The 26,979-nt window shown below is 37.5% G+C and overlaps 1 protein-coding gene across 4 annotated transcripts in view; it reads left to right on the top strand.

Moving 5' to 3' along the window:
- The window catches only part of ATG5 (autophagy related 5), a 170,048-nt gene that overhangs the window by 43,919 nt on the left and 99,150 nt on the right, over positions 1 to 26,979 (top strand). For all 4 annotated transcript variants that reach the window (XM_075202855.1, XM_075202857.1, XM_075202858.1 and 1 more), the window contains 2 exons: positions 10,464 to 10,542; positions 16,300 to 16,462. In XM_075202855.1, coding sequence (XP_075058956.1) covers positions 10,464 to 10,542; positions 16,300 to 16,462 — 242 coding nt within the window. The remainder of the gene's footprint in view (positions 1 to 10,463; positions 10,543 to 16,299; positions 16,463 to 26,979) is intronic.

The raw sequence follows: 26,979 nt of genomic DNA, 5'->3' as shown, positions 1-26,979 counted from the left end.
ATAATCCAGTGGTATGTCTAATCGTGAGCATTCTGTTAGTGACAGTGTACCCATAAAGAAGGTTCCTTTCAGCAGTTCTGCTGATGTGTGCCTTAACAGCCCGAGTGTAGTCGGTGATACACCAATTGAGGATGCCACTTTTGAATTAGAAGAGGGGGAGATTTGTGTAGGCGACGAGGGCACTAATGATGATGTTGTTGATTATGATGCAGACAGATACCAAATTGCCTTTCTCAATTTCTATTTATATTCTAGACTCCATAACGGCTGAATAGTTTTCTATTTTACTCCTAGTGGAGAGGGGGTCTGATGCAGACAGATACCAAACTACTTTGGTCCATTTATTTTTACTTTCTAATTCCACAGTCTATGCAGGCTGCTTTTTACTCTATTCAACTACAAGTGGAGGGTGTAATATACACCCAAAGACGATGGCTACATTGCCAATAATCAAAGATGGAGGAGGTAGACAACCAGGTTTGTCTGTATAATTTGCAGGCAAGTGTTCGCATTAAGGACGGCCTACCAGGGATTAAACTGTTTTTTTTCATAATTTATTAGCTTTTGAATTACCTCACTTATCCAAGAAACTAGTACAGCACTAAATTAGGTTATTTTAGACCAAAAAAATTGTATTTTTTTCAAAAATAACAAAACCAAAACATGCAATGGCGGTTTTGCAAAGCCAAAACCAAAATACTACGGTAATCCAGATCCAAAACCAAAACACAGGAGTCAGTGAGCATCTCTAGTGTGTGTGTGTGTGTGTGTATGTGTATATATATATATAATTATACTATTTTTAGTATGATCTGAATAGCATCATGATTATCTTATATGATGAAGATGTGAATAGAGATAATCTAGAAGTATAGAGTGTAAATATATAGAGTTATGTGACCTTAGTAACAATAAAAGGTCAGTATGCCTTTAATCATGGTGGTAGGCTACTAACAATTGAGTAACAGGTGGAAGGAGGGTGTGCACAAATTCGGAGGCACGTACCCCACATGGCTGCCAGCAACATCCCCCTAAGCTGACCAATCACAGGAAGGGAGAGAAAAAGTGATTGATTAAAGAGACGTCAGTAAGTGAGGAAACTCGGTCATTAGACAGAGAAGTGATAGACAGAAGTGATAAACAGTAAAGCTATGTAAAGTCAGATTTCAGCAATAGAGGAATTTAGAAATAGAGATGACGGGTAGAGAAACCTAAACAGGATAAGATTTTAACATGTAAAGAGAGTCAAGCGGAGAAAAGAGAAGTGAACAGCAGAAAAATATGGCAAGAGGAAGGTTAAAGCAAGTCATTATAGACTATGAAATATAAATATCAGTCAGAGAGGTAACTGTAGTGAGCATTTTGAGGGATTCAGCAGAGATAGAGAGGGAAAGCACCAGAGAGTAGGAGTCAGTAACTTAGAAAGTGAAATTAGAAATAGAGAGTGAATGCAGGTTAGACAGAAGATTTGAGTAGTAAGATCAAGTGAAACCAGAAAAAGCAACAACAGGAGAGACTTCAGCCACAATTTAGAATGTGAACCCTTCAGAAACAACCCTACCTGGTCCAAGATGCAGTAATTAACAATATCATCCCGCTAATTTTGAACATCACGAGATAGATTTAAGGATCCATTAACTAATCGCACATAATGTTTGATAAAAATATCTGTCATGGCCAGGTGAAATCCATGAAAATATGTCTACAGACTTTCCCCTAGTAAAAGCCGTTCCTAAATGTATGTCCTGCTTCTTTTGAATCTCATTTCTATTGGAGTCTCGCCTCTCTCTCACACTGTACATTGTGGTCAGTGGAGCTGCTGCTATTGACAAGAACTTGACAGAGCTCCACACAACCTTTTTTTTTCGTCAGCTTCTGCTGTTGTTGGCCCCTCTTCCTGCTTCTTGCAAGATCCTGAAGAGCTATCTATTGGGATGGTAGGTGCTTGGGTTAATGTTTTACACTGAACTCTGATTGTCTTCCAGAGATCAGCCCAGAGCAGGAATTGACTGTACCTAGTATACACAGCAGCTTATAGCTATTATTATTAGAGATGCTCACTGACCCCCGTGAAGTGGTTTTGGTTTTGGATCTGGATTAGCTTTGTGTTTTGGTTCTGGTATTGGTTTTGGCAAAACCAACCTTGTGTGTTTTGGTTTTGGATCTGTGTTTTTTTGGAAAAATTGCTATAATATGCTAAAATCACATAATTTTGCTCTTTTTTTGTTCCTACATTATTAACCTCAATAACACTAATTTCAAGTCAGTGCAGTCACTTTTGACCACTTCACAGGTCACAATATTATTTTCATACACTTTTGGACAAATACTGCAGCGATCTAGCTGGATGGTAAGCGACAGAGCAATGTCTCAAACACACGGCAGTTCCTACCACATCTAGGACACATTGGCACACAGCAGTGGCAGAAAAGAAAAGTTGTGCAAGATGGAATTGTCCTTTGATTATGAAACCAGTTATGGTTCATTTAATCGCCCCACCTGTTTTTTGGATAAGTGAGGTAATTCTACAGCTAATACATGGCAACGAGCGCGGATTCCCCCCTCCCCCAGGATGCGTGCTATTATCGGACCCACACCGATCCAGGATGCCAGACAATGCACTAAAAAGAGCTATTGTAACACGCAGCATAAAGCCAGTTCATCAGTGAGCTTCAAATCGGCCCCAATTTCCACAAAATTATAATCTAGTTGGGTACCTTTTGATGCAAAGTGCAGATTACAAACACTTGATGAAACAGCAGCAAAGTGGAAGGCAATACATATACATGTCTATTTAGATATCCACGCTTACATTACTTATGCAAGCAACGTTGTTCTTTGGGTGTATATAACACCGTACATTTTATTGTGCAAATTCAGAAGAAAAGCCTGCAAGGACTAGTATTTGTATTTTTCTGCAATGAGAATTACTAACGCAGCTCTACACACACATACACCACATACACGCACATATATATATATATATATATATATATATATAGTGTGTGTGTACATACGTACGTACGTGTGTGTGTGTGTGTGTATATATATATATATATATATATATATATATATATATATATATATATACTCAATTGATTAAGAAACTGAAGTTGCTGCTCACTCTCAACCAGCTAAGTCAAAAGATACAAGAAAGATTTGTGACTACAGACACCACTCTCATTTGAGGTTGTTAAATAAGTAACTAAATTTTATACACACATAAGAAAAACCCAAGCACAACACTTATGCTTAATTTTGTGTAATTTGGACAATGTATGTCTTGGCACCTTATGGTGGACACCAAATATTGTTTAGCTTTCTATACTTGCCAGTAAATATCGCTTAACAATTTTTACTATAGACCGGAGGGGCTTACCTTGCTACCTGGTCTGCTTGGGAAGAGGATGACGGGATGTTACACAATTTTTCTGGATTGCTTTCTCACCGTCAGTAACTAGCTGTTACTGACCACTCTTTCTGGTTTTACCTGCCACCAGACAGTCGCTCACTTGCGAATGTCAACTGCGCAATAGTTGGAGGATTTCCACTGCCACCACTAGGCTCCTTAACTGCCACCCGGAACCGCTGACTTCTGGGTAGCTGGTATAGCTGCTGCAGCTCCTCTTTGCTGTAGGCTGGCTGGTGCCTCCTGACCGTTTACTATAGTTCAGGACTGCTGGGTAGCGGGCAGAGTGTTGACACAGAGAGAGTGGGGTCAACACAGGACAGCCGGGGAATGGATTAGAGTATAAGCTCCTATCTGTTGGTCACAGGCTACAGCAGGTAATAGGCGTAAAGCAGAATCTCCAACCAGTTATGTTTATTGCTCAAGGAAAGGACCTTTTTACTCTAGTTAGAGGTACTAGTTATCATCCAGATGTACAGATGGTATACTACAGTTACAAATATAAAATATACAAAATACAGCTCTTTATATACTGTTTCTGACCCACATATTGGCAGGAAGTAACCTGGCACCACAAAGTCTGAGATATTACATCTGATGTTTAGTTTATTTGTATTTAATACAGCAATATGTGTTCTCTTCAACTGCATTAAAAAATGTGGTGGTGGGGGATCTATGCATTGTGGACTGTATAATGTAACTCTCATTGTGGAATGTGCAATGTGACTGGCAACTTGGCTGTGTAGTATGGCTGACAATGTAACATTTGTCATTGCACTGAGCCACTGGTCTAGGATTTATTTCATAAGGGGCCCCACCATGACTTCTGCTCAGCGCCCCCTTTTGGTCCTAACTACTAAGACTATCTCTTCTTTGTTTGTAATCCTACCAATACAGTTGTCTAATTGAAGTAAAAAGGAAAGCAGACATACATTGATAACTGTACTTGTACAGATATTCCCCTGCATGTTTAAATCTTTTGCCTTCCAGCTCAGTCCATGCAATATACAACTTCACTCCATTGTCTTACTTATTTTCTTGTTTCAGCTCTTTCCATTGGGAAATATAGAGGTTGATAATGGAGGCCAGTAATAACATATTTGCTATGTTTAATAATATGTAATTCCTGTTGGAGCACATCTAAGTGATATGTTAGTGCTCTTATAAATCTTCTTAATTTCGCACTAGAACACCACTTACAATTTTAAAAGATGTGATGAGGTTTTGTTTTTAGTCGGAAGCGTCTAAAGAGCAGTTGCCTAAATTATTTGACATCTTTTGCTTATTCTGAATCTTACCTTTTTGTGTAAACATTGCTAATGCATATCTGAAGGTGAAAAGACATGTAAGCCTATTAGCGCTTGTAAAGTTAAAGATTTCACTCCAAGGGAGGAATTCAGTTACCATTACTACGGTAAAATCTCCGCTCATTTTTTCTCGTACCTCTATGGGGTGCGAGGAAAAAAATCAGTGGAGATTTCTGTAAAAATCCCTCGGCTAATTCCCCACAATTTCCTTTCTCTGTATGAATTTAGTCAAGTGGATTTATTTCTTGTAATATAGATGTCTGTTTTCTCATTATAACTGTCTATGTATATAATGTAGAGATTGTAATAATTATTATAAATAGAGATAACACAGAGCAAGGGATGACAGCATTAGGCATGCTGACTTTACAGCAACCCGATAATCTTTTTAAAGATTTCCCGCTCGCCTCTTACCTGTTGTTTATAATCTCCACAAGATGGCACCCTTGCATTGATTTGTAGTTTTCATACTCTTCACATCCTAAGTATTTACTAGTGACTTGAAAACCAATTTAATATACAGATACCTGTGTATTAATGACATTGTTGTGATAAATGTGTTAATCGAGGCCAAGATATGTGTTAAATGAATTATGTTTTTTTTTATGCTGATAATAAAGAAGAATAAACATTGTTTTATCAGGATGTGTGATCGCTGTTATGATTACAGTCGCTTTTGTGACAATGGTAGTATGGAGGATGGAGGTTTTGTAAGCAGTGCTTGTCCATGTTTGTTTCTGCAACCCATGTGGCTAACTTATAGATTAGTTATTTGCTCTGGCACTTATTAACTCTACAAGTTTGTGAGACTGTTGATTCATGTATCAGGGCCACAGGGTCTGTGTTAAACCATTTTCTTGCCTTGTTGTTTTCTATGTCTAATAAACTACATCTCCTGCTGTTGTTTTTATATTTTTAATTGATGTAAGGTACTTTCTGTGCCAAGTATTGTATGTTAGGTTTAATAGAAAAAGTACACTACAGATAAAGTATAGTTTATAGCAGTGAACAATGCACCATGTGCAAGGTCTAGGTGGTGAGTCTATACTATCTTATGACAGATTTCTATGTAGAATGTTGTATTAAGGGATAGTAGATTTCTGCTATGTTACTGTTCTTTTTTTCAACCCAGTTATCAGTCACCACAATTGTCGAAAGAAAAACCCAAATCGTATACTTTTGTTTGTGTGTGAGTAGAAGCAGTACCTCTGTTGATACTTTTGATTTGCATTCCTTTTGTTTTGTGATTTAATGCATTTTTTTTTTTTGGATAGTTCCTTCATTTTTTTTACTTAGTTTATGTTTGCTCTAGTGTTGCATTTTTTTATTCACTTTTTATGAGCACTGTAAAGAATTTTCTTTTAATGTATTGTGGCGTCGTATACATTGCAGGATTAGACTTGGCAATAGGGATCAGAGAATTCTGTCTTAGAATCGAATCTCATTAGGCCCTGGCCCTCAATTTAATGTTATGGTTAAAAATATTACCTATGGAACTCACTTTATTTTTCTCAATGGTAAAGTGAAAGCATGAGCTACCTATTTTTCAGGTAACATGCATATATTTTAGGATGTAAGCTCTTACATTCAGGGCTTTCTTTCCTTATGTTCTCCTTCTACTATTGCATCACCTTCTGTACCTCTAGGTCTGTTCCCCTACCCCTGTTTTCTTGAGCCCAGGCCTATTTCACATTTTGACATTACAATCACTCTCACTCATTGACCCATATATAACTTGATCTGTGTTACCAAGTTATCTATGTGTAATATTTAACTAGCAGATGTCTGGTCTTTGTAGAATTATGTTTAGATTAATAATGTAATATGTGATGTATTATGGATCGTTGCTGTCAGTGTATTGTAAACAACTACTGTAAATTTCATGTACGGTGCTGCAGACGTTTTGTTTCAACTTTTATAAATAAAAGATAATAATATGGTTCTCATTAAGCAGGTGCAGTGGATACTACCTATTTTTTTTTACTTTTCATGCGCAGTGTTGGTCTTATTTAGTAAAATGGTGCTATGTGTTCAAAGGTGCTATAAGCAACCGATCAGATACAGGGGAGGGCTGGCAAATTTGACCCTGGGGGTAAAGACTCGACTTGGCAGCCTAATAGGAATGTTTTAAAGAGAACAAAAACAGCACACGTTTGTACATACTGTAGCACCATAAGTTCATGTATCTGATGATCTGGAAGAGAGCTGGAGCCAGGGCTGGATTAAGGGAATGGAGGCCCCTGGGCTAAAGGGGCCTCCATTCCCCCGTGAGGGCCCCCCCCGTGATCCGAGCTGTCCGCAAGTGAACCGAGCTGCCAGCGCCTCCCCCCCCCCCCCCCCAGCGCTTACCTCCTTCTCTGGCGCGCTGTACGCTTTTTACTGAGGAGATCTCGTGAGAGTGAGACTCACGAGATCTCCTCAGTAAGGAGACTACAGCGCGCCGGGGAAGGACCGCAGTGAAAGTGCTCAGCAGCACTGATCGCGCCCTGACCGATCAATACTGCTGTAGCCCAGTTAGCCCTATGGTTAATCCGGCCCTGGCTGGAGCCAACATGTGATTTAAATAAGTTAGGGCAAAATCTCAAGTGAGTGAGAAACAAATATTCCTCTTCTAAAAATAGAATTTTGATTTATTTAAAAAAAATAAAAAAAATAAATGTCAGCATTCTGTGTCATGAGAGGACATGTGCAGTTTATTTAACATAGCTCAATATACAAAGGTGTACCTGTCATTCAGTTTTGAAAAAAAATACATTAATAGTACAGCCAGAGTAAAAGCCTTTATTGGCATCCAAATGGGTGACCCCAGAACATTGTGGTTGCAAGTGCACTTTAAATCTTTGCATTCAAATCATAGCTCCTGCCCTTCCCCCTCTATATCCAACGCCTGCTGGAGCAGACATCAACTTTTTAACGGGTCCTAAGTTTTATTTTATTAATCATATTAGAAGCATAAAAGTCTGTGAGTAGAGATGTTGCGGCGGCTTAATGTACGCAGCGCAGTGCACAGCTGTGCGTGTTGAAACTGGGATCCTTGGTGCAGAGTAGTACCTCAGATGGCTCCAAGGGAATCGTGCAGTGGCTGCAGGTGGCAGTTGCTGCACCACTGCACCAGTGAGCGGCGTAAGGTAGGCTAACTCTTTTTTAGTGCATGGAGGTAAATATTAATTTAAGGTGTGGTGAGGCTGCAGGGCTTAGAGACTGTATTTTATTACAAATGGCACTCATTCGTTAGGAGTTACTATGAAAGTAGTGCTCTGCTAGGCACTAGTTTGGTTTGAGAGGGAGATATTTCAGGATGACAGCCATATTGGTGTTGGATCCTGGGAGTAGGGTTCTTACCCCTCATAAGGTGGATCCTTAAGTCGTTCTCCTTGGCATGCTCTTTGACTGTGACTGAAGCACGCCAGAAGTATCTGAACTCTCTTTAGTCCAGCTCTCCCCTTCTATACCATTGGTGCTATATAGTTATAGTTTAGGGGTGGTTTATGACTAAATTTATATGCGTTTATTAGGATTGGGTCTGTTAGCGGGCTTTGTTTCTATTGTTTGATTGTGTTCTGTTTATTGAATTCTATATTCTCTGCATTTCTGCTCTGTCTGACAAGGGGTGTTCTACCAGAGCTAAGGCTGGGAAGGTTGTGTCTGTAAATATTTTTACATGTTGTATATGCCATCTTAAATTACCTCTGGGACATTCGGGGACAGATGTCTTATGTGCAGATTGCCGGCCTGAGGATCGTGTGCCTTGTACTCCTGAAGGCTCTGGTACTGCTATTGCGGAATCCATCTGGGCTCAGTCTTTAGCCAGCGCAAAATGCTGAGATTGCTTATCTGACCTGTTCCCGTGAAAGGAGTCTTTCCTAGATTCCATCTGGTATGGGGGAGATTCTTTTGGACATGTGTTCCATTTGGTCATGTTTAGCCAGAGGCCTATGGTTTCCATGAAGGCATCTCAGGATCAACTTGTTTGGGTAAGAAATCTCGAGACTTCTGTGCTGGAAGTATTCAAAGTTTCCACTTCCTTAGAAAGGATGTTAGTTTCTACAACTACTTCTGCCTCTTGCAATTGTAGAAGTTAATGTGGAGTCTAAATGGACTCTAAAGTCCCATCCATTCTCCTTGGGTGTATTATTTGGGTCAGTGCTAGAAAAAATTATTAGCTGGGCCTCGGGAGTGCTTTTCTTCCTGTTAATGCTTCAAGGGCCGGAGATTCCTGGTTTTGCTTCTTTCGGTTTTAAGGGGAGGGTCCTGCAAGGTAAACTAGGAGTCAGTATCCCAGGTGGCAAGCCTTTGCCCCTAGGGGAGGTTTGTGAGATTGAGACAGGCTTGGGTTGCTAGACATCCAGTGGTCAGGTCTTCGGACAAGTCATCAGCAGGGTGGGCATTTTACCAGCACAGATTCGTCTGCACAGGTTAATCACAAATGCAACCCAGACTTCTGGCTACCTCTACATCTTTATTTCCTCTGAGAACTTGCTTAATTTAATTTGACGTGTCAAAATGCCTTCAAAATAATATAGCCAGGTATGTGTCCTAGCGGTCTGGAATATGTGTGATGCAGTTTAGAGGCTACTATGATGTAACTTGGGATACGTGAACAGGCTTAGAATGGAACAAAATATGGTTGAAAGCAGGTAAATAGTTTGCTCATAGCGTGCTCCGGAAAGTAATTTAAAGCTAATATGAGCTAGGGACAGCTAAGAAAATGAATTGTTTGAGATTGCAGTCGGTTTTATTTAGACTTTGAGGTGGGCAAAAAGGCCTGTTTAAACCGAATTGGTCGTCTACCACATTGCGTCTGAACTGTTGTTGCTCGTAGTGTATTTTACTTCACAAAAACTCCACTTATTGCTGACCGGGGCAACTCTAGCAGTGCATTAAATTGGTGAGGTGACTTGTTAGAAAGGTGGCATCCTATGACCATGCCAAGTCACTGAGCTCATTAGTATGACCCATTCTACTACTTATGTTTGACTTTGGAAATTCCGTGGCTCTATGTATGTTTGTTTTCACTTGTTATAGCAATAGGTTTGGCTGAATTGGCCATACACACTTATTAGAAGGGATATGTTCATATGCTGTATTGTCACTTTACTACAAATGCTGCTTTAGCAGGCGTACTCTCCATTTTCGGTATCTCAAATTCCACTTTCAATTTACCTATTCTGTTCAGTCTCACTGAGCTATGTGTAAATATTGTGTATTGACCACTATTTAATGACCTGGCCAACTGATGGGAAGGCTCTGAGTGAATGGTTGGTTTCACAACTTAAATGTTCTTCCAATCTTATATTTTATTTTCAATTTGTAATAGTGTTTTTCTAATGCTAATAATTTTGGCTATTTTACATATGTAACAAAATATTCATATTCCTGTGTTTTCATATAGTGCATTTGAACACACTTTTGGTTGCTGTTCTGTTAGCCACCAGTTTGCTCAGGCTTTGTTGCGCTTTGATTTATTGGAATAGACATTAATAACTGTGATTAGGTATCATGGTTAGGGATTGGGAATTTTCATGTTAATTGGAGAACAGACTAACTGCAGCATACTCATACATTATTAAAACAAGGGTTTTATCAGAAGATACTTGCGTGTAATGGGCACTGCATTTATATTTGCTATATTTTTACTTGTTACTGTGTGTTCTCTGCCACATTATATTATTATAAAATATGAATAATTTTTAAAACAATATTTTGTTTTCGATTTCTGTCCCTAATTACTTGTTGTTTTGTTTCAGGCATTACCCAATTGGTTTACTTTTTGACCTACATGCATCAAACTCATCCCTCCCTTGGAACATTATTGTCCACTTTAAGGTATGTTAACTCTTACTTTGTATTGCACACAATATTGCCATATTGCACCTTTAAGTCTATCAATATCAGTAAAATAATATTCCTACTCTCATTGTAACATATAAAACACATTTAAACATACAGGTCCTGATTCATTAAGGATGCCCAGAAACGGACTATACGCCAGGGAACGTGAGTGTATGCAGTACATCTTCAAGCGGAAAGGACACTTCGGACAACCTACGATTTAATGGGTGGAATGGGGAGGGGAATGGGCGTTTGCACGTAGTCAATTTACAGCATGGCGTGATAGGCTCGAGCGCATACAGCAGCGCCCGATTCAAGCTTTGGCCTTCTCTAAAGTACGTGTTTTTTCAGTCATCTCACTTGCACCAGCTACAGGTCAGGTGTAAGTGCTGAGTGATAGTGATGACGGTCGTGTAGGCATGCTACAACATGTGTTTTGCTATCAAGAGGAACTGTAAAAACGCATTTTATGTACATTAGACATGAATAACATCCTGATATATATATTTTATAGAGGGGATGAATTAATTTTTTTCTTTAAAAGTTTTTTCCATTAATGAGTATTATTGACAGGTGACAATCAATGAATGATGTAGTTATTTTCTATGCGTTCTGATGGAACTTTATTTTCCACATATGTATTGTTTGTATCCAGCAGTGTGTTGTGTCTGTCTCAATACGGCAAGTGCCATATAGGCAGAGAGTACCTAGACTGATATTGAACAAGATACGTTTCTTCAGATCTGCTTGTAGCTGAATACAGATGTGTGTATACCTGAAGACGTGCGTTTTTTAAAAAAAACGCACTATACGTTAGTTTTGCGTGCCTTAATGAATCAGGCCCACAGTAACATTATTATAGTTTAAAATATATTTATGTTTCAGTCACTGGAAAGCTAAAAGTTGGCAACATAAATTGTAAAAATTATGGGTTGCTTGAGGACGTATCTTTTCTGTATGTCACCACACATGTTGATGTGTCATGTATGTATGAATCGGAAACCAATACCACATTTTAGGGTGGTAACTAGAACTGATTTTTTTCCACTTCAAGGTAGCTACAACAGAGCCAACTTTTGATTTTCAAGCAACATTTAAAATAATTCTTAATATTTTCTAGTAATTCTTACACACCCAAGTTATCCTATATCTCAACGTTACCCATTATGTTAGAGGTTATACCCAATAACTTGTAAGTCCTATGATTGTCCAAATTTGTTCAGTATTGGCTTCATCTCTCTCTGGACGTGTCAGACAGAGTTTAACTCCTTATTTTAGTACAAACTTGCATGTTCCTATAAATTTAACACTCTACCCTTCATTTAACACAGATGGATACTGCATCTAATGTAATCTAACAGGAGACTGGATTTGAAAGGGAAAATGATAATTATCATTCATCTCTGTGCTATATTTTTAATTTCTTGTAGTTCTTTAGGAAGGTAAAGCAAAAAGGATGATTCAACTCGCTTGCCCAATTCTAACCTGCTAATTTAACACCTTTTCATAATTTCTGCTGAAAATGTACTGAAATTGAAGTAGTTCACTAATATTTATTTTGCTATTTGCATTTTGTAAATCTGTAAACCTATTCTATGAGATTTCTTCTATTTAAGGAAAAAAAGAAAAGTCTTTTTAAAACATATGATGGGCCTTAGTAAAATGTTGAAATGCTGACTAAGAATCTTGTGTGTAGGTGCCTTTGAACCATGACAGAGATATGCTAAAAACAAACCTAACATTATGTTATTTGTAGTCATCTCAGAATATGTTATGCAGGGCATGACTTGACATGTTTTTTGGTCTCTGAATTAACTGAACTGACTTCGATAACATCCAAACGGTTTATCAAAACCACTGTAACTTTCAATGCATACAAAAATGTAGCCTCCTTTGCAGTACACTAAGCTGTGGCTCTAGTTCTGAGTCACTTGTTCCATTATGCTGCACGCATAGATATCATATTGTCTCCCTCCTTGTTTAATTCAGTAAAAGGATAACAAAGGTTATATTAGTAGTTTTTGCACAATAATAATAATAATAAAACTGGGGTGCATCATTTTTTGTTAAAATCTAATTGAAATGTAATAAATTATGAAATATTTTGTATAGTGCATTTGTTACTGTTGATTTATACATACTATCTTGTATATTTATGTTTTTAATATGAAGGAGTCCACATTTCCTTTTCCTATACACACCATTGGTTTAAACCTGGTGCACATGTGCCATTTGATGTATGTACGGTTATATGATCTTGTGAACTAGCTAAGACAAGATGTTTCAGAGGGGATTTCTCTTTTACATGAGCTTTAGTTAGTCAGAAACAAACTTTTCCTTTTTCTTACCAACTGCTGGGTAGTTTGGAAAAGAGCTTAGTATGTAGTTGTTGTTTTTTTGATATTGGTGGCAGAATATTGAAATCTCAAAAGAACCTAAAGGGGAACTTTAAACTTGTTCGCTAGGACTGCAGTTGAAACACTCAAGATATATTCTGATTTGGGGTAATCCAGCATTTGCTTCTAGCCCAGAGAATGCCCAAAGACGTTGCTATAAAAGATGTTTTAGACCCTGGGGGCAATCTCTATACTTTCTAACAATTCGATGACGAAGCCAACATCCCCAATTCTCTATTTTTTTGTACTTACAATTACGTAATTATATCTCTTCATTGTATGTACATAGCACCATTATGCAACACCTTGATGTAATGGAGTCCTTTGTCAATCTTAAAAAAAAAAATGGCATATAAGATCACTGTCTTTGTGATGAACTTATATCCATGGACTAGAGACTATTTGGGCGAAAATGGAAGAGACTTGGCGTGGGGATATCGCAGATATAAATGAATCCGACTTTTTTGTAATCCATTTTGAAACCATATTAAAATCTCTTACCTCTGCTAAGTTACAGGAGATTCCAATTAAGATAATCAATAGAGCCTATATTTCCCAATTGCAATACAAACATATGGCAGAAGAGAAAACAGTGATGTGTCCAAAATGTAAAATGCCACAAGCTACTATAACACACAACTTCTGGGATTATAGGAAAATGTTTCAAACAAAGTTATTTATTTCATTAATGCTACCTTTAATATACGAGTTAGGAAGAATCCTATAGCTCTTATGTTTGGAAGACTGATTTGCCATCCTCAGAGATATTACTTGTACTAAGTGTAATTGTGAAACAGTTGATACTGCGCCAATGGACAACCCTTGATTTCCCCCCCTTCCTAAGCTCTCTTAAAATTGAATTGTTGCATATACTTTATCTAGACAGAGGGGTGACTCCAGATATAGTAGTAGGGGTTAAGGGGCTTTGCAACAAATGGGGTTTATATATAGAACCAGTGGATTAGATTGCCCATGCTAATATCTTGAATGACTTTGAGCCTACTGAATGCATTCTGTCTAGACAACTTTTATGATTTGCATTCATACCGGGACCATGTTCCTCATATTATTATTTTTTTTATTACTCTATTAGCGGTAGAGAAGCCATTTATTTTCATATGAGGCCTCCATCTGCTTTTCCTCCTTCTTCCTCCACCCTCTCACCCATTTTATGTTTTATTTACAACTGTTCTCTATAATGTATATTTATACTGTATATTACAGAATATTTGTCAATATTTAAATTACCTACTATAACTTATTGAAGCCTGCTTTGTGGTGTTCTTATCTTTATTTCTATTTAGTTATTTGTTTTGTATTTACTATGTCATATTTGTTTTTTATGTTGTAAAGCCTTGGGCAAACTTTTCAGACAGTATGTCTTACTTGCTGCATGCTTTATTGCTATTTGTGTTTTCTTTGTACTATATTGTTTGCATTTTATGTATCACTAATAATATTATTATTATTATTATTATTATTATTATTATTATTATGAAACAGTCAAGGGTCGCACATTGTCCAACTTATGTTAAAAGTTACATGCTGCAATCCAAATGTATACTGGTAGGTTAATTGGCTTTTGATGAAACTCAACCAAGTGTTTTGTTGTAGAGAATTTAGATTGTAATCTCCATCAGGGAATAGAGTAATATGAATGATTAAGCACTCTATTTAAATCTGCAATCCCATGAAAAAAAAAATGAGTTTTTCTTAAAATAAATAAATAATAATCTAAATCATTGTGGCATGCTTTAAAAAGAAGCTTGGTAATTACCATTTTCATGGTTTGCTTCTTGTCATGTGACTAACATGGTAACCACAGTCACATTGTACGTGATTTAGGGAGCAGTGAGGCATTGACACACCCATCAGAGCTGCATTGTAAAATCCTCCCCCTTCTTCTCCCCCTTTGCCATCACAAAACTACAGAGCAGGGCCTGATTATCCTTATTGTCCAATATACTAACTAGACCGCAGCCTAGGGTGCAAGGGATTTGTTAGGGGCTCAGAATTTTAAGAGGGTGGTATAAACTGAAATTCATTTTAAAATATAAGAGTATAGTTGTTCTCCAAAGTAAAAAGAAAACACGAAAGAAAAATGTAGTAAGGTTTTAATCTTGATATATTCCCATGGTAAAGGCTGATGACTGAGTTATCCTTGGCGGGCGCTTGCGGATAAACAAGTGCGGAAATGACAGCCCCCTCTCCTTTCACATCTTCACCCTCAGTAGTACTTGTTCATGCTTCACTTCCGTGATACAGTTCTGATTGTAATGAACACAAAATAAGAGCTAAAGATTGCCGTGACTCTCTTTTTGAAAAGCCAAGTGGAGCTGAGTTTCGAAAATGCGTCAACATTTAAGAAAACCAGATTTTAAATTAAGTACGAATTTGTTTTTACCTACCGCATATTAGCCTGGCATGAAAGGCGAGGAGGGGTGCTGCAAGCATACTAACCTATGGCGGCCTGAACTCTTTATCAGGGTCTGCCTCAGAGGCTACCTACACAGGGCAGATATAGTTAGGACAGCTAAGAAAAAATATGACCATTGTCATGCTTAAATGGTGTTTAACTTGCTATTTAAAAAAAAACAAAACAAAAATGTGTCTGTGGAATTGCTACTTTAAAGCACTGTATATTGTATTGGTGCTAGATAAATAAAGGTTAATAATAATGTATGTCACTTACACACTAATGCACATGACGCAGGTATCAGAACAGACAACATATTGTTACTGTGTTAAAACACCATAGGTTTTTTTTTCTTTACCTTTTTCCATGTATGCTTGTAGTTGGCCATATTTTGGGCAAGTTTAACTATCCATCAGTATTAGTGAGAATGTGAGCAATACCATGTGTTTGGCGGTAGCATGCTCATCGGGCCCTGAGCAACTTTCTGTGACATCCTCAAAATGTAGGAAGTCTGACAGCTTTCAGCACATTTGCTTTGAATGATCATGTGAGGTTGGTGTCTTCAACCCACATCAACTGCTAATTTAAATGGTGCCTAAGGGTGTAGCAGGAAGTACAAAACATAGAGTTAAGGACACAGTTTTATAGCTGGTTTATCAAAACTGGTTGGTGTTAATAACTTATTATTTGCAACTAATTAAGTTATTGTTAATAACTAATGCATTAATTAATTAAGCTTTGACTAAGACTGTGCTATTTAAATGATACTTTCCAAAGGTGCAAGACATTGCCATATATAAATAGTGTGTGTGTATGTGTGTATATATATATATATATATATATATATATATATATATATAGAGAGAGAGAGAGAGATTTATTGGAAATAGTCATATTATATCCTGTTTAAAAGTATGTTTTGCCTTATTTTTATCCCAGAATTTTCCATCAAAAGACCTCTTGCGATGCCAATCAAAAGATGTGATAGAAGCACACTTTATGTCATCTGTGAAGGAAGCTGATGCTTTGAAGCACAAAAGTCAAGTTATCAATGAAATGCAGAAGAAAGACCACAAGCAACTATGGATGGGTTTGCAGAATGGTAAATATTTTGCTCCGCTTAACTGCACTTCATTATTTAATCTTTTTGTTGTCACCACCATTCATCCAAATAGCTTCATGTGTTTTTATTTCTAGTAAGTTACACATATGGTATACATTTAAATTTGCTATTTTATTAAATAGTGAATTTCATGTAGAAGATAATGGACATTTTCGGTCTGGGTAAAGAGAAGAAGAGCAGGTGTTTTATTTCTTCTTCAACTTAAGGGCAAAATGGAACTCTGGTTGCTGTTTTTTTTTGTTTTCATGAAATGTTTGCTCGCATTTGACTCCTGAATCTTTAAAACAAGGATGTCTTGCCTGCACGCAGTGGGGCATGTAACTTATCAGCTGGGTGCCGTTGACCTTGTTCAGGCACTCTGTGACCAATACTCATGAGATGCACGTTCCTACTGAATTGTTTGGCTGAATTCCCCTTATTCATGGTTTAGCCCACAAATTAGCTGATTCCACTGAGTCAGACAACGGGTTATTTCAGGAGCAGGTTAGACTTTTCATGTAGAAAATAAATTGAAACTAGTAAATTAAATGGTGCGATAAAGTGTACCTGTTATTTATTGTGTAGACGTGGTAAAGCCTAATTCAAATATACAGTTAAAACACATAACTCATGAGTAAACCATTTTAACATGTGTGCACCTTCCTCACTGTGTTATACTGCCAATGGATTGTCTTTATGCTTAATGCAAATTATTTGTTGGTGTGGCCTGTCCTGTGGGCCGATGCAAACTCAGTTAACATCCAGGAGCAAAACTTAAAGCTGGTAGACTTCCTGCCATTTCATGTTACAAAATGCTTCCCATGAGCAGTCCTGCCCATATTAGAGGTGCTGACACGCTCATGAATATTTCATATATGCCCAGAAGATGACTTCTCTCACTGAACTTCATGAAGACTTGCATACAGAAAATACATTGTCTGAATAAAAATTACATTTAATGTTTGTTGCCGATATATAGTGTGTTTAAGATGTAGGTGACATGGTTGCTTTAGGATATTTACTGCAAGCAAGCATTTGTACAAATTGCATGCAAATGTCTTTGTCCATTTAATTGGAAATACATGCACTATTTTAAGAAAAACAAAATGGTAGTCCTCACTTGGTTGTAATCAGTTTATATGTAGCTGGAAGTACAAAATTGTAATGTAGGTTATGTGACCAGAAAACAGTAACTGATAATCAAGTGTGATTTTTATTCCTGATTTTCTCAAATGGAATTATATCCATATACCTTAAAATACAGAGAGAGTTTATGTCAATACCTTGAGAAATTAGTCAGTTGTTGTTGTTGTTGCTACTGCTTGTAAACTCTGATTTGGAGCATAAATTTTATGGTAATTTCCCAGGGCAAACACTAATTATTTCAAGTAATTATGGCAAAAGTTCAGGAATTTTTTTCCCCTTTGAGACCCTCTCTCCTGTGCAGGACCTTTATGTCCCACACACAAATCACCACAGCAGTGTCTCTCAGGAGGCATCCAGCCTCCTCCCCAGGTCTGAGACCCAGTTTGAAGCAGAGCTGCAACCTTTTAACAGGCATGTTGCAGGTGCAGCTCCTAATAAGTCTATTGTGAGAATGCAGACCAGAAGATCCAGACTGGGCCTTCGTATGGAGCCCACCCTGCTCTCTCCGTACAAAACACCAGGGACGCTTATCAGCTTTTCTTGAAGCCGAACACTCTATTGGAATCTCCTTCCTATACAAATCAATCACCCTGGGTTTAAAAGCATATAAGTCAGACAGCCTGGGACAATATCTATCTATCTATCTATCTATCTATCTATCTATCTATCTCTATCCATCCATCTGATTTTGATATAGAACACAAAATGAAATTAGGTAGCATAAGAAATAATATGTTATGTCTGGCAAACCAACATACAGGAATTCATTAAGGTATATGCTCCTAAAGGTATAAATGAGAAAGTTGTTTGTAATGTAGAATAACAAAAAAAAAAGTGTATACCGTGATCGGTCGTGTACATTATTTTGTATTTATTATAGTTTTTGGTTTTTTTTCATATAATATATACTAAATCTAGTGGGTTCTTTTCATTACTGAGCAACCTTGTCTTTATCAAAGCTCTTGCAGGCAGATTACATACAGCCAGTTCAAATAGAAAGTTTCTTTAAATTCACACCTTCTCCTTATCCGGAATCCAGTGTATTATTTGTTGTGTGTCAGACATTCTGCTGCTCATTGTTTTCATATTACAATGCTTAGGGCTCTGACAGTGACCACTTTCAGGTAGAGAGCTTTATATATGATTCAAAGACTGCAATTTTCTCAGAATCTAAAGCTTACTGACACTTTATCACCCCTCAACCTTTTGCACACCCTAGCTGACTTACTAAAAAAGAAATGTAAAAATGGGCCAGCAGCTGAGTTCCGAGAAGCACAGGACTGCTGGAGAAAGCATGTGGGCTTAGGACGGCATTTGGCTTCTCCCATCTGCTGATGAGCAATGACTCAGATGAGTAGTGACCTCCATCTTTCTGTTGCAGTATGACATTGCATGTTCCCAGGTGCAGCAAAGAAGAATGCTGAAAAACTTAGTCATTTTAATGGTGGTTTAACCTCTTTGCTGCTTCAGACAGCCCCCATAACATATATATTTTGCAGCAGGCTTTAAACATGAATACAGTTTAGCATTTGCCTAGGGAAAAGATGTTCAGCTTTTCCTGCATTATTTTAAAAAGGGGAAAGTGAAGTCAGTCATTTTATTGATTTCTGTCCTCAGTTGCTTTAATTATTGAAGACAATGAAATAGAATCTTACAATACATTGTATTTTATATTAAGGAATTAAGCTGAATCCAATATATTGCAACCAGCAATGTAGATCAGTCCTTCACTGTCTTGAAGATCTGTATAGCCCTCTGATCCAGATCTGATTTATAAATTTCTATTCACAAAGGCTTTAGGTTCTAGCATCACTCTATGCTGTTCTATCAACACTGGGGAATTTACCAAGTACAGATAGAAACCATCAGAGCATGTACGGAGTGTTTGCAATGTAGAGCAAGTTCACATGCAGCTTACAGACACTAAAGCATCCTTTATATGTGTTTGACAGTGCTGACAAGCAGATATATAGATATAGATATATATATGTGTGTATGTATGTATATATGTATGTATATATATATATATATATATATATATATATTTAATGCATGCATGCACACACCCTTCTACTGCTGAGTATAATGTATCTCAGAATGTTGACACACTAGCACCTTTGAACAACCCCTTTATCATGCCCAGAAAAAAGGCGTTCTGACACAAGCTCTTTTCACATTGGAAAATGCTGTTTACCTGACATGAGAGCACTTAAAGGACTGATATACCACAAACTTTAAATTTATATGTAACCAGAAAGTTAATATACGTTTTTCAATGTTAATCATACTTGCCGGCTTTTCAGAGATTCCCAGGAAATGTGGAGGGGAGCTCAGTGAAGGTGGGGTCGGGTGGAACTTAATAAAGAGATTTGCATCATAGTGCCCCCTGAAATGTAGCATGATGATGCAAATATCATTATTACACCATGGCGAGCAAACATGATGACTTTCTTCATACCATCACTCTCTCTGCACACTAATCGCTTAAGGGAGATTTCCACAATCCCTCGCGGGTCCAGGAGATAACCTACTATTTTGGGAGTCTCCCGGGCTTTCTTCGTGAGTCAGCAAGTATGGTGTTAAACTGACAAATGTTAATTATTACCTCCCCTCTCCATTACAATCATCTGAAGGTCCTTCAACATCTTTAGGACAGTGCCTTAATGTGATCTGATTACTGTGAATTATTGACCCTGCCCGTGTGTATCAATCAACCAATCAGCAGTGCATTTCTGCTGAGCAAGTCTGCCAAGCTGTCAGTCATTCTGTTTGTTATATTAAATAAGCACCTCCTACCTCCTAACATGGAAATACAGCTGAAGTTAAGTATAAACACTCCAATTTTAACCTATTACTCACTATAAGCGTGTGTGTGTGTGTGAATGTATATAATATATAGCGAGGGGAGCAAGCAATACTTAAAAAGATAATTTAAGCTGCCCTACCATCTTACATGCCAACCACCCCCCCCCCCCCCCCCACACACACACACACACACACCACCCTGATGCCTTGAGAATATAAAACGGCTTCTGTGGGCTATATGCAGACTTGGTAATGTTTTTATGGGGAGCGGGAGGGGGGGGGGGGGGGGTTTGAGGTGGAGTGTTGTGCAGGAGGACCAATAACAAGCTGCAGTCATGTCTTGTGTTTGTTCCCTGCTTGGCAGCCCCCCTCGAGTGCTATTTTCAGTTCACTTCTGGTGCATGATGCTATAAAGTAGCAAAAGCACCATTGTTATCCTCCACACACTTGTATATGCTTTATATTAATTATTGTTACAGAATCAGCATCTGTGCTGTTGGCAAACAAAAGTTTCTAACTTTGTAATTCCAAACTGAACTTTTGCATAGAGCCTGTGCTTTTTTCTTTTCTTTACATACATTTCTGATTAGCTAAGTCATGGATTGTTCCTTTGACATACTCCTGTATCTTTCAACATTTTTGTATCACTAACCGCATTACAATGGAATTTGTTTTACCAATTACCCATCATGTGTATCAGTTTATCCATAGTACCCCCCAATGGTTGTAAATGTATACCGAGAAACTGGTTATATCATTTACAAATGCAGCTAACTTATTTTAAGTTTACCTGATCAGGTTGAAGTATCTCTTGATTCTGCGTTACCCATGGGAATACACTCTCCAAAGGTCAAGTAACACAGTTTTATAGGATATCATTCTTATCTTGTTTGTGCGTGATTTTCAAATATAGGGCTGTTGGTCTCGCATTGGCTGTCTTGTCACATCTCAGAAACTGATGACCAACTTTCTTCCAGAGCACATAACACATTTTTGAAACCTGCAGAAAAGCTTACGAAACATCTTTTGACAACTTTCAAAAGCTAATTTAGATCTCTCAGCTATTTGCAAAAGAGAAATAAGAAAAGCTAGTGAAACCAAGACACTATGTTCTTTTCAGTTTTTTTTTTAAAGCAGATTTTCGTTTAGCTGTAGCGTTTTTTAATGTCCCAGTGAAACACCATTGATGACCACAAAAAAAGAAAAGAAAGTACCATTTGTGATAACTGTCTCACAGTATACAGCTACATCTGCTGCTGTTTTTTTTATATGAAACCTTTGTGCAGTTTAAATTTGGGCTGAAACAGAGAGAAAACATTTACATTTCTGCTGTGTCTGTTCATTCTTGATATCCATAACCAAATTGTCTTTAAGCTCAAAGATTTTATTTTTAATGTAGTTATTCGCATGTGGACAGAAGTGAACAAAAATAGTTTAGAATTATAGAGCTACTCAAATAGGAAGCCAAGCAGACCTTCTATGTAGCCTGAGAAGATCCATTGAGTTCTGGGGAAATTACTGTAAAATGTTAAGTAGTAAATTTTTACATGCCACCTTGTTTCTGTCATTTCTTAAGCACTGTTTATATAGAACTTCTCTCTTGGATTACATGAAAAGGTTTATACATAATCATCTTTGAAAGTCAATATACACACAAGCTTTGACTATGACTTTCTGTCATATATGCTGCAGAGCACCAGTCTACAATAACTGTTAATAGGTCAGGTTCTAGGAGCTTCCAGGTTTTACTGAAATGAATGAACCTTAGGTTTTCATTTGTCCCCAAAAGAGCAGATTTCTGTCTGTTACTCACCTGTTATACAGTCCAGTTTTGCATGTTCGAAAAACAAATCTGCCATATTACATTCACTAAATATCACAATGATTTCAGTACTGGGTAGTGATAGTAACTCTGAGTCACTATCTCATCTAGGTTGTTCAACTTTTTAAAGACATTTTCTGTAATATGACAATGGACCACCAAATAGAACTTACCGGCTTGAATAGGCCTAGAGTTATATTGTTTGCAAATTTAGGTAGAGGATAAATATCCTCCAAACAATAAACAAGCAATATGTTCTGATAACATGTATTGCTGGTGATGTGTACTGGTTATGTATTTGAGATCATGTTATCATATCAGACTGATGATGTAATAACATTAGTGTCGGTCATCCTCATGTGATGGTGATTGATAGTCTGTCGTCATTTGCACCACTTAATTCCAACTATGGGCCTGAGTCATTAAGGAGAGCAAACCATAAAACACGAGTACATTTGCACCTGGGCAAAACCATGTTGAATTGGGGGGAGGTAAATTTTAAATGTGGGACAGATTTATAGTTGAGAAAGGTCGTAGACCAACTTTAAAATTTCAGTGTAAAATTAAAGCTATAAAGTATTTGTGTGCTACATGAAAAAGCAGCCAGTATTTTCCTTATTTGCACAATAATAAACTAATTTGCACCCATTGTATTGTAACATGGTTTGTCTAGGATCGGTCTTACTCCTTTTTTTTTTTTTTTGCTTTGCTCACCTTAATCATTCAGGCCCTGTGTGTGAGCAATGGGTGATCAGATCTATCCAATGTGGTCACCTGTGTAGCCGAACTTGTCACAGATTTCATCACTAAGTGTTCAGGCTGTGCAGTCATATCGACAGAATAGAAGCCAACTGCATGCCATTTCACTGGGCAGTCAGTGATGCCAAACTAAAAGAACATTCAGGGCTGTATAGATCTCAATTAGCCTATAAGCTTCCTTTCTGCAGTAGTTCATTTTCTTTGTTGAAGAGAGCTCTATTGTTGCTTATTTGCTGACATAGCACCTTAACTATTTGCATATGTTTTAGATTATGCTAATTTTGTTTAATTAAACACTTTGGGGATGTGGAAATTATTATAAAAAGTAAATCACACTATCACAGCATTGTTTGGACATGCTGGGTACAGAAACCACTCTTGGAAAATGTTGCTTCTAACATTTTGTCTGGTGAGGTTTTGTCTTGGCAATGCGTCATTAGTGTAACTGGAAACAATATTTACCCCCAAAGGCATGTTAGACTCAAATCAATGTTCTATTCAAAACACAATTTTTAAGAGAAGTTAAATAGCCAAAGGATAAATGGTGAGTTAACACCCTGTGGTATACTACAGCAAGAAGCATCACTAAGTACTAAATAGCAGTTTTATAGTCCATCTGCTGATAGTGGACAGCTTTGTAATTTTCCTGGGTTTTCCTATTCCCGAATCTTTCTGGCCCTACGTGGAATATTGTGGGACTATTGTAATAAAGCTAATTGTCCACAACTGGACTAGTTGGGGGACTGGGATAAGTGTCATTGCAGCATTCACAGTGATGTGTGTGCGACAAAGGGTTAATCACAATAAAACCGCCTGGTCTGTCTAAAAATTATTAAAAACCCCTTTTAATTATACTGCACACTATCTATTAACTGCCACCACAAAGATTTGATTCCAAAGCTAAAACTTTGCAGGAGTTCTTCGGTTATTCTCGACTTATATTTCACTATAATTAAACTTAAATTAACAAGAATGTATAGTAAACCAAAGAATTCCCTATTTTTCAGTTGTGTAGGGTTATAATTACCAAGTTATTTAGCACATGAATACTTTATGAACATAGAATTGTGAAATGGAGTTTAATATTACAAAAATGTCACAATGCTTAAGGTATAAAAGAATAATAAAATGACATCAAGTAAAATAATGATTTAAGTAAGTTTCTAAAATAAAATGGAGAAAAGCATAAACAGAAAAAACTCAGAGTTTCTTGATCTGGAACAAATCTGCAATAAAATTTGATCCCTGGGAACAATTTTTTTATCACCTACAAGTGACATGCTCTTTTCAGCCCCCAGCCCCGCTCCTCTGTGTGGTCACTAGAAGTGAGCTGTGTAGATGATAGTGGGATTTTACTACAGGTTTTTATGACTTCCACTGCACCCACACATACTTTTACATTCAATCAAATGTACACACTGTACATATGGCATTATTAGATACATTGTTTGGGAAATATGGTACTATATTTTCTCTATGTGGTTATCCTTTAAGTTTGACATATGTTGTGATGCCAGTATGAATTATGAACACTATTTCTTTACAATATGAATAGCATGCACCTTTGTAAATTATCTCAGTTAATTGGACAAGCTTTAGTAAGCTGAGATCTGACACACAAATAAATATTCTCCAGGCCCAGATAATGAAATTAAAATTGGAGTTATTATTTTCTACTCTGGTACTGAGAAGCCCTTTGTAGCTGGACTTCCTAGACTTCCTGCTTCATGTGAGTCTAGACTCTTCTAGAGCACACGTCAATGATTCATGAATTTCTATGTTACTGATAATTGTGTTCCGGCTCATGCCCTGCAGAAGCATCTTTGTTACTGTTGTTACATGTCCTTTAATTTTATGAACTGTATATGCACGTTAAATTTTCAACAAAGTCTAATTGAGAATGAGATGCAGGATAATATTTCAGAATTTCGTCTTTGGAGTCTTTTCCCGTAACATTTGACTCATGATGATTGTTGATTTAACTAACTTACACCCATTTCTGATTAACTGAACCTTGAAAAGTTACCCACTCGCATTTAAACACTGATGATTATGTAGTATATCTGACTGTTTCTGTTTAATTCATGTATGACAGTGTATATTGTATGTAACCTTGTAATGTAATCTCAACGTGTGCTTTGCTAGATGACATGAGTTTGAACTTATGCCAGTGTCATTAATCTTTTGAAACTAGCCAGGCCCAGGATAGATAAGGGTCTTGGAAGAGTTTGAAACCCCAAAGTTGTAAACCATCTAGCCAAGCAGAATGAGCAAAGGTGGGAAATCAGTGAACATTGTGAACGTTCTGATCTCAGGACATCACTAGCTCCCTTCGAAAAGCCCTGTGACATTTGGGAGATCAATCTGTCCTTATTGACAGCTAAACTCCAAAGGTGGGGGGTGAGGGCTATGTGGAAAAGAGTTTAAAATCTTCTGCTTTAGACATTGTGTATTTTCATGAGGGGTCTATCAAGACTGAAATGTCCTAGTTTCCTCTATTGTATTCCCTCACACACCAGGTCTTAACTACGAAGTAGTGACTCTGATTTTATTTCCTATTTTATTTTCTGAAACTCATATGTGTAACATATTGTATGTCTTGTTAACTTTTGAAACTAAGCCTTTGAACCATTTTTAAGATTAAATAAATTTAATCTAGTGTATTCTCCATGCTTCTTTGTAAATGTATGAAACCCAGGGAGGCTCATGCTACATGTGTATGTGATTTAAGTGTGAAACATTTATAAGTGGTTCTGGTGAATGTAAGGACACCATAATAAATCCTTTGTGGTGATCGAAAAGGTGATTTTTGTGCTAAGTGACTGGCCGGGACAGGCTGGGCATTCGTGACACTGACCTTCTCTTTTAACTGCAGTGAGGATGAAACCCAGTCTAGTCTACGGGTCCATGCCCCTTTTTGTTCACGTGTTTGTAATGCGGCACATATTTCTGATTGCTGCTTAATCCCTTTCAGAGCATCTCACTGCACTTGAAAAAGTTAGTTCATCTACAGGAACGTACTAGGGGTTAACAGTATCACATCAGTGCTATGCTGTATTTTTACATTAATTGAAACGGGCTATTCATTTCATTGGGAATGTGCACCATATAGACACTCTTTTGAAATAATAGGCCCTTGGATTGAGTGGACCAATGGTGTGATAGACCCTGGAGTGCAGTAGTATAAATACAGAAAAGAATGAACTGAAACTGCTCTCACGAAAGTGATCAATATTCTACTTATTGCAAAGTCTAAGGGTCATTTCTCCATACTCATTCTCCTGGATCCCTCTGCTGTTTTTGACTCTGTTGATCACCCTCTTCTATACACCCTTCACTCCATTGTTTACTTCCTACCTCCTCCCCTCCACTTCCACTATCTGTTGGGGTCCCACAAGCCTCTGTTCTTGGCCCTTTACTCTTTGCATTGTACACCTCTTCTCTTGGGGCACTATTTTGCTCATTCGGCTTCCAATACCACCTCTACACTGATGACACCAAAATCTATATCTCTTCCCCTGACTATCACGTGTAACCAACTGTCTTTCTGTTCTATCCACACGGATGTCCCAATGCTACCTAAAGCTCAACATGTCCAAAACAGAGATTATTATCTTCCCTTCAGCCAGAGTCACCACCTGCCCTCAAATCTGCCTCACTGTCAACACCACAATTTCCTCAGTCTCCCAAGCCCACTGCGTTGGTGTCACTCTTGACTTCGTCCTCTGTTTTATTCCTCTCATCCAGACTCTTTTCCAGTTGTGTCAACTCCACCTTAAAAACATTGCCAGAATACGCTCTTTTCTTACTCAACATGCTACCAAATCTCTTATCCATTCTCTCATCTGGACTATTGCAACCTACTGCTATCTGTCATTCCTGACACCTGTATATCCACACTGCAATCAATAATAATATAGCAAAGCAAAAATACAGTAGCAAAACAAAAAAATAAAAATAAAACACATGCAAACAACGTATAGAT

This window comes from Mixophyes fleayi, chromosome 3 (assembly GCF_038048845.1).
Source record: "Mixophyes fleayi isolate aMixFle1 chromosome 3, aMixFle1.hap1, whole genome shotgun sequence".
Classification (NCBI taxonomy): domain Eukaryota; kingdom Metazoa; phylum Chordata; class Amphibia; order Anura; family Limnodynastidae; genus Mixophyes; species Mixophyes fleayi.
The sequence above is the reverse complement of the archived record's forward strand: the minus strand, read 5'-3'. Positions and strand labels throughout refer to the sequence as shown.